This window comes from Pseudophryne corroboree, unplaced genomic scaffold (assembly GCF_028390025.1).
Source record: "Pseudophryne corroboree isolate aPseCor3 unplaced genomic scaffold, aPseCor3.hap2 scaffold_1193, whole genome shotgun sequence".
In the NCBI taxonomy this organism is placed as follows: Eukaryota; Metazoa; Chordata; class Amphibia; order Anura; family Myobatrachidae; genus Pseudophryne; species Pseudophryne corroboree.
Genome location: NW_026967818.1, coordinates 137,615 through 153,050, shown reverse-complemented (window position 1 = coordinate 153,050; position 15,436 = coordinate 137,615). Strand labels below are relative to the sequence as shown.

The 15,436-nt window shown below is 47.4% G+C and overlaps 1 protein-coding gene across 1 annotated transcript in view; it reads right to left on the bottom strand.

Moving 5' to 3' along the window:
- Positions 1–1,572: 1,572 nt before the first annotated feature.
- Positions 1,573–15,436, bottom strand: part of LOC134990741 (zinc finger protein OZF-like) — a 34,323-nt gene continuing 20,459 nt past the window's right edge. Inside the window, exon 2 of the mRNA XM_063950715.1 lies at positions 1,573–3,685. Within this exon, the coding sequence (XP_063806785.1) occupies positions 2,523–3,685 (1,163 nt within the window). The 3' untranslated portion in view covers positions 1,573–2,522. The remainder of the gene's footprint in view (positions 3,686–15,436) is intronic.

Here is a 15,436-nt window from a genome sequence, read left to right as displayed (position 1 = left end):
ATACACAGATTTTTCTCTATATTTTACACTTAAAAAATACTTTACTCTGCACAACATGGATAAAATATCCTTAAAGCACAGAAACAATTCCAGTTACATTATAGTATTGCAGGTAAGCAAAACAGATACATATCAGGAGCCAAAACCCTATGGGGGTCATTCAGACCCAGCCGCAATAGCGGCCCGCAGCAGTTTGCTGGTGGTGGCAAAATGCACATGCGCAGCGGCCGCGCAGACACGCACATTGTGGCCGCATCCCTGAGGGGTGAACGCGGGCAGGCCAGGACCATTTTCCAGGGGCTGCGTGATGTCACATCTGCGATCATCTCTGATTAACCCCCTATAACAGTGTTTTTCAACCACTGTGCCGTGGCAGACTAGTGTGCCCTGAGCAGTCTCCAGGTGTGCCGCCATAGAAGCACAGCCAGGCCCGTCAGTGTTTTGCAGCTACTGTGACCTTGGAACGATCAAGACTGGTGGGTTTAGTGGTTGCAGAGCCAATTCTAATTTTGGGCCCAGGCAGTGTTGGGCTCTTCTTGCTTTCTCAGATGTGGCTCAGGCGTTACCTACTGAGAAGCTGCGACATGACATCCTAGGACACGCAGCTGCACCATGCATCGCCATTATATTTGAGTGTGCCTTGGCAATATTTAAATCTTGTTCAGTGTGCCGCGAGTTGTAAAAGGTTGAAAATCTCTGCCCTATAAGCTTCCAGAGTGCACCTCATATCTCATCTTTTCCAAGTTACTACAAATGATATGAGATCGGTAGCAGCACTACTTTCAGGATTATTACACAGAACACACATAAAGGCTGACACAGCAAATAACAGTAAAACATACAAGGGATTAATTAGAAAAAAGGAAGCATGATCATCATTATGTCTAATTATCAACTGGTTCTGTGCGGGACTCATACACCTCTTTACTGCCTCCAGCAGCCCCTGGTACTGTACTGCGGCCACCTACCCTGTCTCCTCCCACTACTGCCACCCGCCCTGTCTCCCCCCACTACTGCCACCCGCCCTGTCTCCCCCCACTACTGCCACCCGTCCTGTCCCCCCCCCCTACTGCCACCCGCCCTGTCTCCTTCTACCACCGTTTTCCCCCACTACTGCCACCCACCCTGTCTCCCCCCAACTGCCACCGCCATCTCCACCACTACTGCCACCGCCTTATCTCCCCCAACTACTGCCACCACCCCTGTCTCCCCCCCACAACTGCTACCCGCCCTGTCTCCCCCCACTACTGCCACCACCATGTCTCCTTCCACTCCTGCCACCCACCCTGTCTCCCTCCAACTGCCACCGCCATCTCCACCCCTACTGTCACCACCTTATCTCCCCCAACTACTGCCACCACCCCATCTACCCCAACTGCCACCCACCCCGTCTTCCCCCACTACTGCTACCCGCCCCGTCTCCCCCCACTACTGCCACCGTTCTGTCTCCCCCAACTACTGTATCCGCGCTGTCTTCCCCCATTACTGCCACCCGCCTTGTCTCCCCCCACTACTGCCACCACCCCATCTCCCCCCTACTGTCACCCACCCCCACTTCTGCCACCACCCCATCTCCCCCCTGACATCTCCGCACTGTTTGGGGATTCTTAGTACTGCTGGTAACAGTCCTTCATCTGCAGGTGGAAGAAAGCAGGGCAGTAAGGAGGCAGAAGCTGCTTCTGGTGCCATGTTATGTGGCAGGAACGGGCTGGTTAGGTAACAGCATGGCTGCTGCATTCTGTACAAGCTACAAGCGGTGCAATTCTTTTGCTGGGAGACCCAGGTAGAGGACATTGCTGTAGTCTACGCATGATGCTACAAGTACATGTATGACTGTAGGTAGATCTTCTGAGGGAATTACGTGCTGGAGTCTGGCTATGTTCCTCAGATGAGGATCTGATAGACATCAGTATCTGCCACAAAGTGTCACTCCACCATCCAGGACACCAAGATTCCGCACATGATCAGCATTATGTAACTCTGAACCCCCAAGTGTAAGTCTGGTTGGTTTGCAAAGCTGAGCTGTAGCCCTGTCCTTCTACCATAAAGACCTGTTTCACCAGGACTGAGTCACAGCCAACTGGCATCACCCACACCTGGTGCTCAGCTAGACAACCATTTAGGATTGGGACTGGGTTCTGAGTACCTGGAGCAAAAGATAGGTCATCTGCATAGCAGTGGTAGATGATGGCATGACATCTGATTATTTCACCCAGTGGTATTACGTATATTGCAAAAAAACATAGGAGAGAGGATAAGAAACTTGAAGAACGCATGGAAATAAGTATACTCCAGAAGATTAAAATTGTTCCTCACCTGAGTGATGTCTACTGTGTGCAATAAGAGCTGATTTATTTCTCAGAGTATGAAAATGACCTCTCACCTGTGTGACTTTGCTGATGTGTAACAAGATTTGATTTTTGTGTATAACATTTCCCGCACACAGAGCAAGAAAATGGCTTCTCACCTGTGTGACTTTGCTGATGTGTAACAAGTTGTGATTTCTGTGTAAAACATTTCCTTCACTCAGAGCAAGAAAATGGCTTCTCACCTGTGTGACTTCTGTTATGTCTAATAAGAGCTGATTTATGTGCAAAACATTTCCCACACTCAGAACATGGAAATGGCCTCTCACCTGTGTGACTTCGCTGATGTATAACAAGATGTGATTTTTGTGTAAAACATTTCCCACACACAGAGCAAGAAAATGGCTTCTCACCTGTGTGACTTCTGTGATGTATAACAAGATCTGATTTCCTTGTAAAACATTTCCCACACTCAGAGCAAGGAAATGGCTTCTCATCTATGTGACTTTTCTGATGTCTAACAAGTTGTAATTTCCGTGTAAAACATTTCCCACACTCAGAACATGGAAATGGCCTTTCACCTGTGTGACTTTGCTGATGTGTAACAAGATGTGATTTGCAGGTAAAACATTTCCCACACTCAGAGCAAAAAAATGGTTTCTCACCTGTGTGACTTCTGTTATGTCTAACAAGAGCTGATTTGTGTGCAAAACATTGCCCACACTCAGAACATGGAAATGGCTTTTCACCTGTGTGACTTCGCTGATGTGAAACAAGATGTGATTTGCAGGTAAAACATTTCCCACACTCAGAGCAAGAAAATGGTTTCTCACCTGTGTGACTTCTGTTATGTATAACAAGATATGAATTCAGTGAAAAACATTTCCCACACTCAGAACATGGAAATGGCTTCTCACCTGTGTGACTTCGTCGATGTGTAGCAAGATGTGATTTGCAGGTAAAACATTTCCCACACTCAGAACATGGATATGGCTTCTCACCTGTGTGACTTCTCTGATGTTTAACAAGATCTGATTTGTATGTAAAACATTTCCCACACTCAGAACATATCAGTGGCCTTTCACCTATCATACCTGTGTGTGGGTTAATAGGCTTTGTGTTCTGTGTAAAACATTTGGCATCTGTAGAACAGGGAAACACTGTATCTACTGTCAGAGCTGTAACAGATGCACCAATATCAGAGTGATCAGGAGAACATTTCCCAGGATCAGAGGGATCAGCTGATAGAGCTGGATGTATAATTGGGGTAATGGGGTTAGCACCTGGAGAATCCTGTCTACTGTCATTATCTTTTATGTCACAATCCTGGGATAACATTAGATGTCCTTCTGAGATATTCCTGCTTGTGTGTCCATCTGCTGGAAATAAAATACATTATGGAAATGTGAAATTTTCTGTAACAACATTAATCTTGTAAACAATAGGAGAAGACGACTCTCTGGGACACTTAATTGTAAATGTGTGTGTATAATAAAACATAACGTTTAATGAAGGCTTTATAATATTGTGTCTCAGATGATCATTGTGTCCACCCTCCTGAGAACACTCACAATAACAAATGTAATATTATAATAAGACTTAGATATCTCTCTCTCTTGTACTGGTAACTAACCATGAAGTATAAATGGAGATGTAGTCACTCGCCAAGTCCTATGTCAGCACCAATGTAAAACAATGGATGGGGAACATATCGTATGAGTTGGAGATTCTAGATGAACAATAACATCAGTCATATGAGCTGATGGATCAGAGAAATGTCTCCTAACGTTACTCCTGGAAGCATTGGTAAGGTAGCATTCCTTTACATGTGTGCTCATACGCTGGTAAGCCTGTACATGTGTTACTCACCCTTATATAAGGTATATTACTACAGCAGAGTAGGTGTGGAACAAGGTACTTTACATGCAATACACCATATGATACCCTGTAATCATCATCATCCTCTGCTAGGTTATAATCTACTTTCTCTTACGTCCTAGAGGATGCTGGGGTCCATTTAGTACCATGGGGTATAGATGGGTCCTTTGGGAGCCACTGGCACTTTAAGAGTTTAATAGTGTGGGCTGGCCCCTCGCTCTATGCCCCTCCTACCAGACTCAGTTTAGAAAATGTGCCCTGAGGAGCCGATCACAGCTAGGGGAGCTCTTAGGAGTTCTCTTAGTTTTTTATTTTCTAGAGTTAATTAGGTTACAGGAAGGCTGCTGGCAACAGCCTCCCTGCTTCGTGGGACTTAGGGGGGAGAAGGAACCAACTTCATGAAGAGTTAATGGTTCTCTACTCCGCTGACAGGACACTGAGCTCCTGAGGGTGCTGATCACAAGCCCCACGAGGCGACTGCTCACTCCCGCAGCACGGCCGCCACCCCCTAATAAAGCCAGAAGAAAGAAGAGTGCTGAGTACAGCGCCGGCGTCCCGGTTAGCAGCAGGGTATGGCGGTACAAGGGTGGGAGTGCAGCTCTGACAAGCTGCGCTACAGGAAGGCTCAGCAACCCACAGTGTAGGTGTTTTGAGGGGTGTCCTGAGCCAGCGCGGATAAACCCTACACTGGTCACACAGCTAACAGGCGCTAATCCCCCTGTTATCACTAAAATCCTCAGGCCAGTATAAACAAATTAGTTCGGGAAACCGCGCCATTACAAGAGGCGGGGCTTCCTCTCAGAGAGGATCCAGCACTCACCAGCGCCATTTTCTCCCTGCAGATCCTAGGAACTAGGACACTGACAGGGAGCGCTGCCATCCATATTAAAGTCAGCGCCGGGCTTTTATCATAACTGCCTACAGGGGCGCTGTGTGGCTGGCTCCTTATACTCTGTGACTCTCTGCAGGTACTCTGGGGGAAACTGTGTCTGACATTTTCCTGTGTGTGTGTGTGTGTGTGTGTGTGTGTGTGTGTGTGTAAGTGTATATCCACATTGCCATGTCTAAGGACTCTGTGTCCTATGCTGCAGAGTGTGTATCTTCTCCTGAGGAGTCTATTCCATGTACTCAGGACTGCAATGTGCTGTCTCAGCCTTCAGAATCCAAACCCCCATGGGTGGATTCTTTAAGGGGAATGATATCCCAGATTTCAACAAGGATGTCACATACTGAGAAAGAGACACAGTTTTTGAGACAATCTGTAGTGGGTTTGAAGTATTCAGCTCCCACTACATCTAAAACCCCACCTACATACCCCAAAAACATACACTTGCCCAGATAATGCAAGCTGACACTGATACCGACTCTGATACAGGGGACAGTGATGGGGATATGCAGGGGGGGGGGATGCATCCATTGCTAAAGGGGTGCAGCTAATGATTGAAGCCATTAGGGATGTTTTGCATATTTCTGAGAAGGTTCCAGAACAAGTAGAGGAATCTTATATTACAGTAAATAAGAAATCCTCACTTACCTTCCCTGCTTCTAAGGAGTTAAACTCTATGTTTGAAAAATCCTAGAAAAACCAAGAGGAAAAATTCCAGATCCCTAAAAGAATTCTCATTGCTTTCCCTTTCCCTAAAGAGGATAGGAAGTGGGAAAACCCACCTATAGTAGACGCTTCTGTATCTAGGCCGTCTAAAAAGGTGGTTTTACCTGTCCCTGGTTCAACCGCCTTAAAGGAGCCAGCTGACCGCAAGATTGAGACTACGCTCAAATCACTCTACACTGCTACAGCTGTGGCTTTAAGGCACACTATTGCTTGTGTGTGGACTTCTAAAGTCATAGTAAAGTGGCCAGGCACCTTACTAGAGGACTTAGAAACTATGAATAGGAGTGACATTGACTTGTTTTTACGTCACATACAGGATTCTGCAGGTTTCATGGTGGAGGCCATGAAGGACATTGGCCTGCTACTTCCATGGCTCTCTCGGCACACAGAGGACTCTGGCTACGCCAATGGACTGCGGATGCAGAATCCAAGAAAAGTGTGGATAACCTGCCATTCACAGGTCAAGCACTATTTGGGTACGCATTGGGTGCGTGGATTTCCACGGCGATTGCGGGTAAGTCGACATTTCTTCCCTCCGCAACAGCCCCAGCTAGGAAATCCTATCCTACACCTACACTGCAGTCCTTTTGGACTGCAAAATTAAAAAAAATCAAAACCCCCTCCCACCTTCTTTAGAGGAGGTTGGGGAAGATAAAAAAAACTTGCACCAACAGGTTCCTAGGAACAGAAACCAGGTTCTGCTTCTTCCAAATACTCAGAATGAAGGTGGACCTCTCAGCCTGGATATCAGGCAGGTGGGAGTGAGACTAAAAGATTTCAGTCACGTCTGGGTGTCATCATGCCTAGACCCCTGAGTAACGGATATTGTTACCCAGGGGTACAGACTGGAGTTCAGGAACTCCCACCTCACAGATTCTTCAAATCAGGCTTACCAGCTTCGCTGACAGAAAGTGCTATCCTACAGGAAGCCATTCAAAAATTGGTACAAACAAATGTCATTGTTCCAGTTCCACCTCACCCAAAAACCAAGGGTTATTACTCAAACCTGTTTGTGGCACCAAAACCAGACGGTTCGGTAAGGCCCAGATTGAACCTGAAGTCATTGAACCACTACTTGAGGGTTTTGCAATTCAAGATGGAGTCTCTGAGAGCGGTGATCTCAGGTCTGGAGGAGTGGGAATTCTTAGTATTCCTGGATATCAAGGATGCGTACCTTCATATTCTGATCTGGCCACCTCACCAGGCCTATCTACGGTTTGCTCTACAGGACTGTCACTATCAGTTCCAGACATTGCCATTTGGCCTCTCCACAGCACCTAGGGTGTTCACCAAGGTCATGGCGGAGATGATGCTCCTCCTACGCAAACAGGGAGTGAATATAATTCCATAACTGGATGATCTGCTGATAGAGGCATCTTCCAAGGAGAAGTATTGCGCTCACAACTCAACTACTCTGGGACCATGGGTGGATCCTGTACCTTCCAAAGTCACATTTGGAACTGACAGGGAGACTGCCCTTCCTGGGGATGAAATTTGACACGGAAGAGCAGAGGGTGTTTCTACCGGTGGAGAAAGCGTTGGTGATCCTATCAATGGTCCGGGATGTCTTGAAACCTCCCCAGGTATCAGTTCATCAGTGCATTCGCCTTCTGGGGAAGATGGTATCCTCCTACGAGGCTCTACAATACAGAAGATTACATGTACGTTTTTTTCAGCTGGATCTCCTGGACAAGTGGTCGGGATCGAATCTTAACATGCACCAGCGGATATTCCTATCACCGAAAGCCAGAACTTAACTACTCTGGTGGCTGCAAACTTCTCACCTGCTCGAGGGCCGCAGGTTTGGGATTCAGAATTGGATTCTTCTAACCACGGATGCAAGCCTCAAAGGTCGGAGAGTAGTCACCCAGGGGGAAAACTTCCAAGGAAAGTGGTCAAGCCAGGAATCGGTCCTTCCAATAAACATTCTGGAACTAAGGGCCATATAAAATGGCCTTCTACAAGCAGCTTATCTTCTGCAAGATCGAGCCATTCAGGTTTAGTCGGACAACGTCACAGCGGTGTCCTACATAAACAGGCAAGGTGGAACGAAGAGCAGGGCTGCAATGTCAGAGGTAACAAGAATCCTCCTCTGGGCAGAAAGACACACACTGGCACAGTCAGCGATCTTTATTCCGAGAGTGGCCAACTGAGAAGCGGACTTCCTCAGCAGACACGATCTCCATCCAGGAGAATGGGGCCTCCAACTGGAGGTATTCACAGAGGTAACACGCCGATGGGGTGTACCTCAGATAGACATGATGGCATCTCACCTCAACAAGAAGCTTTAGAGGTACTGTTCCAGCTCACGAGACCCACAAGCAGTGGCGGTTGATGCCGTGGTGACTCCATGGGTGCTCCAGCCAGTGTATGTATTCCCTCCACTTCCACTCATCCCAAGGATTCTCAAACTAATAAAAAGATCAAGAGTTCCGGCGATCCTCATTGCTCTGGACTGGCCACGGTGGGCTTGGTACGCGGATCTTCTGGCATTACTGCAGGAGGTTCCGAGGCCTCTTCCTCTTCGTGAGGACCTTCTACTGCAGGGGCCATCTGCCTATCAAGACTTACCGCGGCTACGTTTGACGGCATGGAGGTTTAACGCCAGATCTTAGCTCGGAATGGCATTCCGAATAAGGGTTATTCCTACTCTGATCCAAGCTAGGAAGGGGGTAATGTCTAAGCATTACCATCGGATTTGGAAAAAGTATGTGTCTTGGTGTGAATCCAAAAAGTTTCCTACGGTGGAGTTTCACCTGGGACATTTTCTCCTCTTTCTGCAAGCAGGTGTGGATGTTGGCCTACGCTTGGGTGGGCTCCATCAAGGTCCAGATTTTGGCTTTGTTTATTTTCTTCCAGAAACAATTGGCTGCTATCCCTGAGGTTCAGACTTTCTTGAAAGGAGTTCTGCACATCCAACCACCCTTTGTGCCTCCTTCGACACCTTGGGATCTTAATGTGGTGCTGCAGTTCCTGCAATCGGATTGGTTCGAACATTTACAGGAGGTGGACGTAAAATTTCTTACTTGGAAGGCGGTCACATTGTTGGCCTTGGCTTCTGCCAGATGTGTGTCAGAATTGGGGGCATTGTCGCACAAGAGCCCCTACTTGATTTTCCATGAGGATAGAGCTGAGCTCAGAACGCGTCAGCAATTTCTCCCTAAGGTTGTGCCGGCTTTTCATATCAACCAACCTATAGTGGTGCCAGTGGCTACTGACAACTCAATTACCTCAAAGTCCTTGGATGTCGTGCGGGCTTTGAAAATCTATGTGAAGAGAACTACTCGTCACAGGAAGTCGGACGCACTATTTGTACTTTATCATCCCAACAAGATTGGGTGTCCTGCTTCTAAGCAGACAATTTCATGCTGGATCAGGCTTACTATCCAGCATGCTTATTCCACGGCAGGATTGCCAGTTCCAAATCTGTTCAGGTGCACTCTACCCGTAAAGTGGGTTCTTCCTGTGCGTCTGCCCAGGGGGTCTCGGTTATTCAGCTTTGCTGAGCGGCTACTTGGTCAGGGTCGAAAACGTTTGCTAAGTTTTATAAGTTCTATACTTTGGCCTCTGAGGACCTCAAGTTTGGTCAGTCAGTTCTGCAATTACCTCAGCACTCTCCCTCCTGTACTGGGAGCTTATGTACATCCCCATGGTACTAAATGGATCCCAGCATCCTCTAGGACGCAAGAGAAAATAGCATTTTAATTACCTACCGGTAAATCCTTTTCTCGTAGTTCATAGAGGATGCTGGGCGCCCGGCCTGTGCTTCGTATTACTGCATTATTACTTGGTTCAGTATTGTTGGTTTAGCCGTCGCTGAATTGTTCCAAGTTGGTTAGTTTGGCTTTCCTTTTTGTTATGTGTGAGCTGGTGTGAATCTCACCACTATCTGTGTATTTCCTTCTCTTGAAGTATGTCTGTCTCCTCGGGCACAGTTTCTAGACCGAGTCTGGTAGTAGGGGCATAGAGGGAAACCAGCCCACACTATTAAACTCTTAAAGTGCCAGTGGCTCCCAAAGGACCTGTCTATACCCCATGGTACTAAATTGACCCCAGCATCCTCTAGACTACGAGAAAAGGATTTACCGGTAGATAATTAAAATCCTATTATTACATCCCCATCATCAGTGTCTTACCTCTATATTCTCAATAGTAATAAGGATGATGTGTGTACAGTAAGTATGATACAGAGAATTACATATCAGAATCTATACAGCTGCCGCCATACTTCTGCTTCTCACACGTGTGTTACTGGCAGCAGTGAACATCTGAGTGAGAGTGCAGGGAAGACAGCAGAGTCTGATGAGAAAGAGATTGGATCTGCCTTTGCAGGGATGTACCACATCTGTCACCCCTGTTAGTATATAAAATAATAAATAAGAGGAGCGTGGTCCATCCAGACGTGCTTTCTGGACCTCTCCTCACTAAGTGGCTTCTTATCTACCCCACCTGATAGCTCTCAGCCGCCGCTGGGACCAAGACCCAATCTATTAAGTCCCCCACTTCTACTGCCCTAAAGCCGCTCGCTCCGCTCACTCTGGGCACCGTTCACTGCCGCAGCCTGGTGACGCCTATGAAGCCATGGGCTGTATTCTGGGGCTAAGTGCGCCCAGACTTTCCTGCACGCTCCAGCCACCTGACTTGAAGGCGCTTTTGGCTCAGACAGGAGCACTTGCTCTTCAGATAACACAGGTGCATAGCTCCCGCTACTGCTGGGGACAGAACGGGCTGCCCACAGTCACCGGAGCCCGGCGGTGATATTGGGAAGTGAGATGGCTGCCATTTTGGATCTTGGTACCCGGCCATCACATGCTTTGATTCCAGTCTGTGATCACGTTGACCTCTAGTGGAATTTCTCAGTCATTACTGTGTTACTTGAGTTGCATTACATCATGTTTACTTGAAATTTTGGCTCAGATACCCCCGTCACCCCGACTAAGAATGTCATTTTGAACTAAGTAATCTTGATGTAACCTCCTGACAGCGTACTACTGCTCCTTTTATTTATAGATCGTTTGTATTTTCCTATCTCTGAGAGGTCAGTCTCTTTGTAGCCGGCTTACCATGCCTCCCAAAATTTTTCAAAGGTACCAAATCGGCCCCACCTGTCCATCTCTTTGGTATCTCGAATTCAGGTGGTCCTTCTGAGACCGCTACAACATCTGCTTCTTCTTGTCAGACGCACAGCCCAGCTGTAATGGCTGAAGACGTCTTAAGACACTCTAGATGGTCCTGTTACTCTACGCTCTATACATTCTATGTTATCTGCATTTAAGGACTGAAATAATCTCAGAATTTAACTGTAATATTCAAGCTTTGAGGTCTGATATCAGTGAGATTGGCACTCGTACAGACTAAGATGAAAGAGATTGTTGCGTCTCACAAAGATCTAATTTCAGCACATGACACCCTTCAGGAAGACATGGGCTCTATTCGTGATAAATTCATTGATTTAGAAAACAGGTCTCGGAGAAATAATATCAGAATAATGGGGGTCATTCCGAGTTGTTCGCTCGTTATTTTTCTTTCACAATGGAGCGATTAGTCGCTAATGCGCATGCGCAATGTCTGCAGTGCGAGTGCGCCAAGTAAATTTGCTATGCAGTTAGGTATTTTACTCACGGCATTACAAGGTTTTTTCTTCGTTCTGGTGATCGCAATGTGATTGACAGGAAGTGGGTGTTTCTGGGCGGAAACTGGCTGTTTTATGGGAGTGTGTGAAAAAACGCAAAAGTTTCTGGAAAAAAGGCGGGAGTGTCTGTGCGGACGCTGGGTGTGTTTGTGACGTCAAACCAGTAACGACAAGCACTGAACTGATCGCAGATGCCGAGTAAGTCTGGAGCTACTCAGAAACTGCTACGAAGTGTCTATTCGCAATTTTGCTAATCTTTCGTTCGCAATTTTGATAAGCTAAGATTAACTCCCAGTAGGCGGCGGCTTAGCGTGTGCAAAGCTGCTAAAAGCAGTTTGCGAGCGAACAACTCAGAATGAGGGCCAGTGGGCGTTCCGTATTCTGCTACAAATGCTGAGCTTTGTGATTATGCCACGGTTCTCTTTTCAGAAACTTTCACAGAAGGCTTCTGCCACAGACCTTCTTATTGATAGGATCCATATACTCCCAAAGTCCAAACAGGCCCCTATCCAAGCACCGAGGGACACTCGGCTCAGGGTCCACTTTTTTCATATTAAAGAAAGCATTCTACAGGCTGCTTTGCCTTCCTCATCCACAGCTGAGTGCCTGGATAATCTGCAGATATTTCCAGATATTTCTCCTGTGACACTGGCCAAAAGGAGTCTATTCCACCCAAGGAAATGTGCAATACAAATGGGGCTTTCCTACTAAGCTTATTGTAATGCGAAACGGAGCCTTCACAGTGATACCATCAACCAAGGATTTTAATACCTACCAATTATTCCTTTTCTTGTAGTCTGTAGGGGATACTGGGATGGTCTTAGTACCATGGGTTATAGATGGGGTCCATTGGAGCCTGGCAATTTAAAACTTCTTCAGAGTGTGCTGGCTCCACCCTTCTATGCGCCTCCTGTAGACTCAGTCCTGGAAAACGGTGCCCGAGGAGACGGACATGCTTTGAAAGGAGGAAAAGAGACAAGAAAGAGGTGAGAGAACGAACCAGCACACAACATAACAAGAGGATAGCAACGCTAACCACAACTTGAGAATAGGGACAGAAAAAGCAGACCCAAACTACAACACACAAGAACAACTCTTGCTGGAAAATATCAAAGCACAGAGGCGGGCGCCCAGTATCCCCTATGGACTACGAGAAAAGGATTTACCGGTAGGTATTAAAATTCTATTTTCTCTAATGTCCAAGGGGATACTGGGATGGTCTTAGTACCATGGGGAAGTTCCAAAACTCCAAACTGGGTGGAAGAGTGCTGAGACCCCATCAAAATTGGTTGACCAAACTGAAGGTCCTCAGTAGCCAAGGTGTTGAACCTTTAAAACTTTACAGCGTGTTCGAACCCAACCAAGTAGCTGCCCAGCATAACTGCAAAGCCGAGACACCCCGGGCAGCCACCTATGAAGAACTCACTGACCTGTGGAGTGGGCCTGAACAGACCTTGGCAGTGGCAAAGCCGCAGAAGAGTGAGCCTGTTGGATTGTACACGCAATATACTGCTTCGAAGCAGGACAACCAATCTTTGAAGCATCATAGAGAACAAACAGCGAGTCTGATTTTCTGAGACGAGCTGGCCTTTTGACATAAATCTCCAAAGCCCGAACCACGTCCAAGGACATTGGTGTAACAGACGTGCCAGTGACAACCAGAACCACCATTGGCCAATTGATATGAAATGCTGACACCACCTTAGGCAAGAATGTCTAGCGAGTTTTAAGCAACGATCTATCCTCATGAAACACCACAGATGGACTCTTACAGAATAAGGCCTCTAATTCCAAAACACGCCTCACTGAGGCCAAGGACAACATGATAGCCTGCCATGTCAAATACTCCATGTCCACCTTGTGTAAATGTTCAATCAAACCGATTGGAGAAAGGCCAGAACCAAATTGAGAACTCATGGCGCTGTGGGAGGAACAAAGGGTGGTCGAATATAAAGGACACCTGTCAAGAACATCTGGACCACTGGGAGAACAGCCAATTGTTCCCTGGAAGAAAAAGACAAGGCTGAGATTTGAACTTTTATGGAGCCTAAACATAGGCCCACATCCACAACAGCCTGCAGGAAGTGCAAGAAATGTCCCAGATGAAAATCCATAGCAGAATACTGTTGACCCTCACACCAAGAGACACATTTCTTCCATATGCAATGGTAATGTTTCGATGTGACCATCTGGCCGGTTTGGAGCATAGTCGAGATAACCTTGCCCGGAATCTCTTTCCTGGCAAAAATCCTCCCAATATACTTCCATTGCATCAAACGTAGCCGTGGTAAGTCTGGATAGATGAACGGCCCTTGTGTAAGACGATCATCCTGAATTGGCAGAGTCCAGGGGCCTATAAGTAATAAGGATAGAATGTCTACATACCAGGCCCTGCGGTGCCAGTCTGGGGCAATCAGAATTGCCTGAACCCTGTCCCTTTCAGTCCTTTGAGAACTCTTGGAATTAGAGGAACTGGAGGGAACAAGTACACTAACCGGTAAATCTACGGTGTCGCCAGAGCGTCCACTGCTGCGGCCTGTGGATCCCTCATCCCAGAACAGTAACGCAGAAACTTCTTGGTGAGCTGAGAAACCAACAAGTTGATTTGCGGGTAGCCCCACCGATTAAATATCTGCTGAAACACTTGCGGGTAGAGGCCCCATTCCCCCAGGTGCAGATCGTGTCTACTGAGGAAGTCTGATCACCAATTGTCTACTCCCGGAATTAATATGGCGGAAATGGCCTTGGGATTCCGCTCCACACAGAGGAGTATCTGTGATACCTCCCTCATTGCAGCTCTGCTCTTTGGACCTCCTTGTTGGTTTATGTACGCCACAGTTGGTGTGTTTTCCGACCATACCTGTATGGCCTAATACTGAAGGAAATAAAGAGGTCAGCAGAAGGGCATTGTAAATCGCCCTGAGTTCCAAAACATTTATCGAAAGGGAAGCCTCTTGATCAGACCACCTTCATTGGAACCGAGCCCTTAGGGTCACTGCATCACAACCATGGAGGCTTGCATCCGTTGTCAGCAGAATCCAATGATGAATTCCAAAGTGTAGACCCTCCGGAAGGGAGATCAGCAACCACCACAAGAGGGAAATCCTGGCGTTTGGTGAAAGGCATATCATCTGGCGCATGTGCAGATGTGACCCAGACCATTTGTCCAGCAGATCCAGCTGGAATGGTCATGCATGGAATCTTCTGTACCGAATTGCGTCGTAGGAGGCCATCATCTTTCCCAGTAAGCGTATGCAAAGATGTACCGAAACTTTGTTCAGCTTCAAAATGGAACACACCTGTCACGATCCGGGTATCTGGACGCCATTGCCTGCCGTTTAGGTGTCTTCTGAGACTGGCCCAGCATTCCAAGTCCGGATCTCATCTGTGTCAACACTCTGCACATCCCTCCTGTCATTCTGAGACAATACCATAGCGGCGCCATGTTTGAATCCAACATGGCATCTCCCGTCCTCCGCAGCCTCCGCCGATGTTCCTGTGTTATTGCTGCAGGCTCTTAGAATGGTGTTTCACGCCTGCCGCGGCCTTTGCTGCCCTCCAAGTGTCTCAGTATATAACTGTCATCTGGCGTCTCCTGTCCTCCGCGGCCGGCGCCGCCATTATCACCATGTTTGCACATTTCATTCCAAACCAGGTTTTCCCTCCAGGTTCCAGCATGGGCGCAGCCATGTTGGATTTGATCACATGCTCCAATTCCTCCAATCCACCATCCCTGGAAATCTGCATAATTGCCCAGCCAATGCCTGCATAGCTGCAGGTATAAGTATCCTGTGTCTGGGCCAGATAGATGTCAGTGCTTTGAATGTCATACCTTGTTCCAGTCTCTCTCTCCTGTGGCTTGTTTCTCCAGGTTCCAGTTCCTGTCTCCAGCATCCACAAAGAGACCCGCACCTGCTTTCCATCCTGCGGTGCAGCCTGACTCTACAGTCCTCCGTGGCTGTCCAGTTTCCAGCTATCTACTATCTGCTTCCAGCAGCCAGCTTTCAA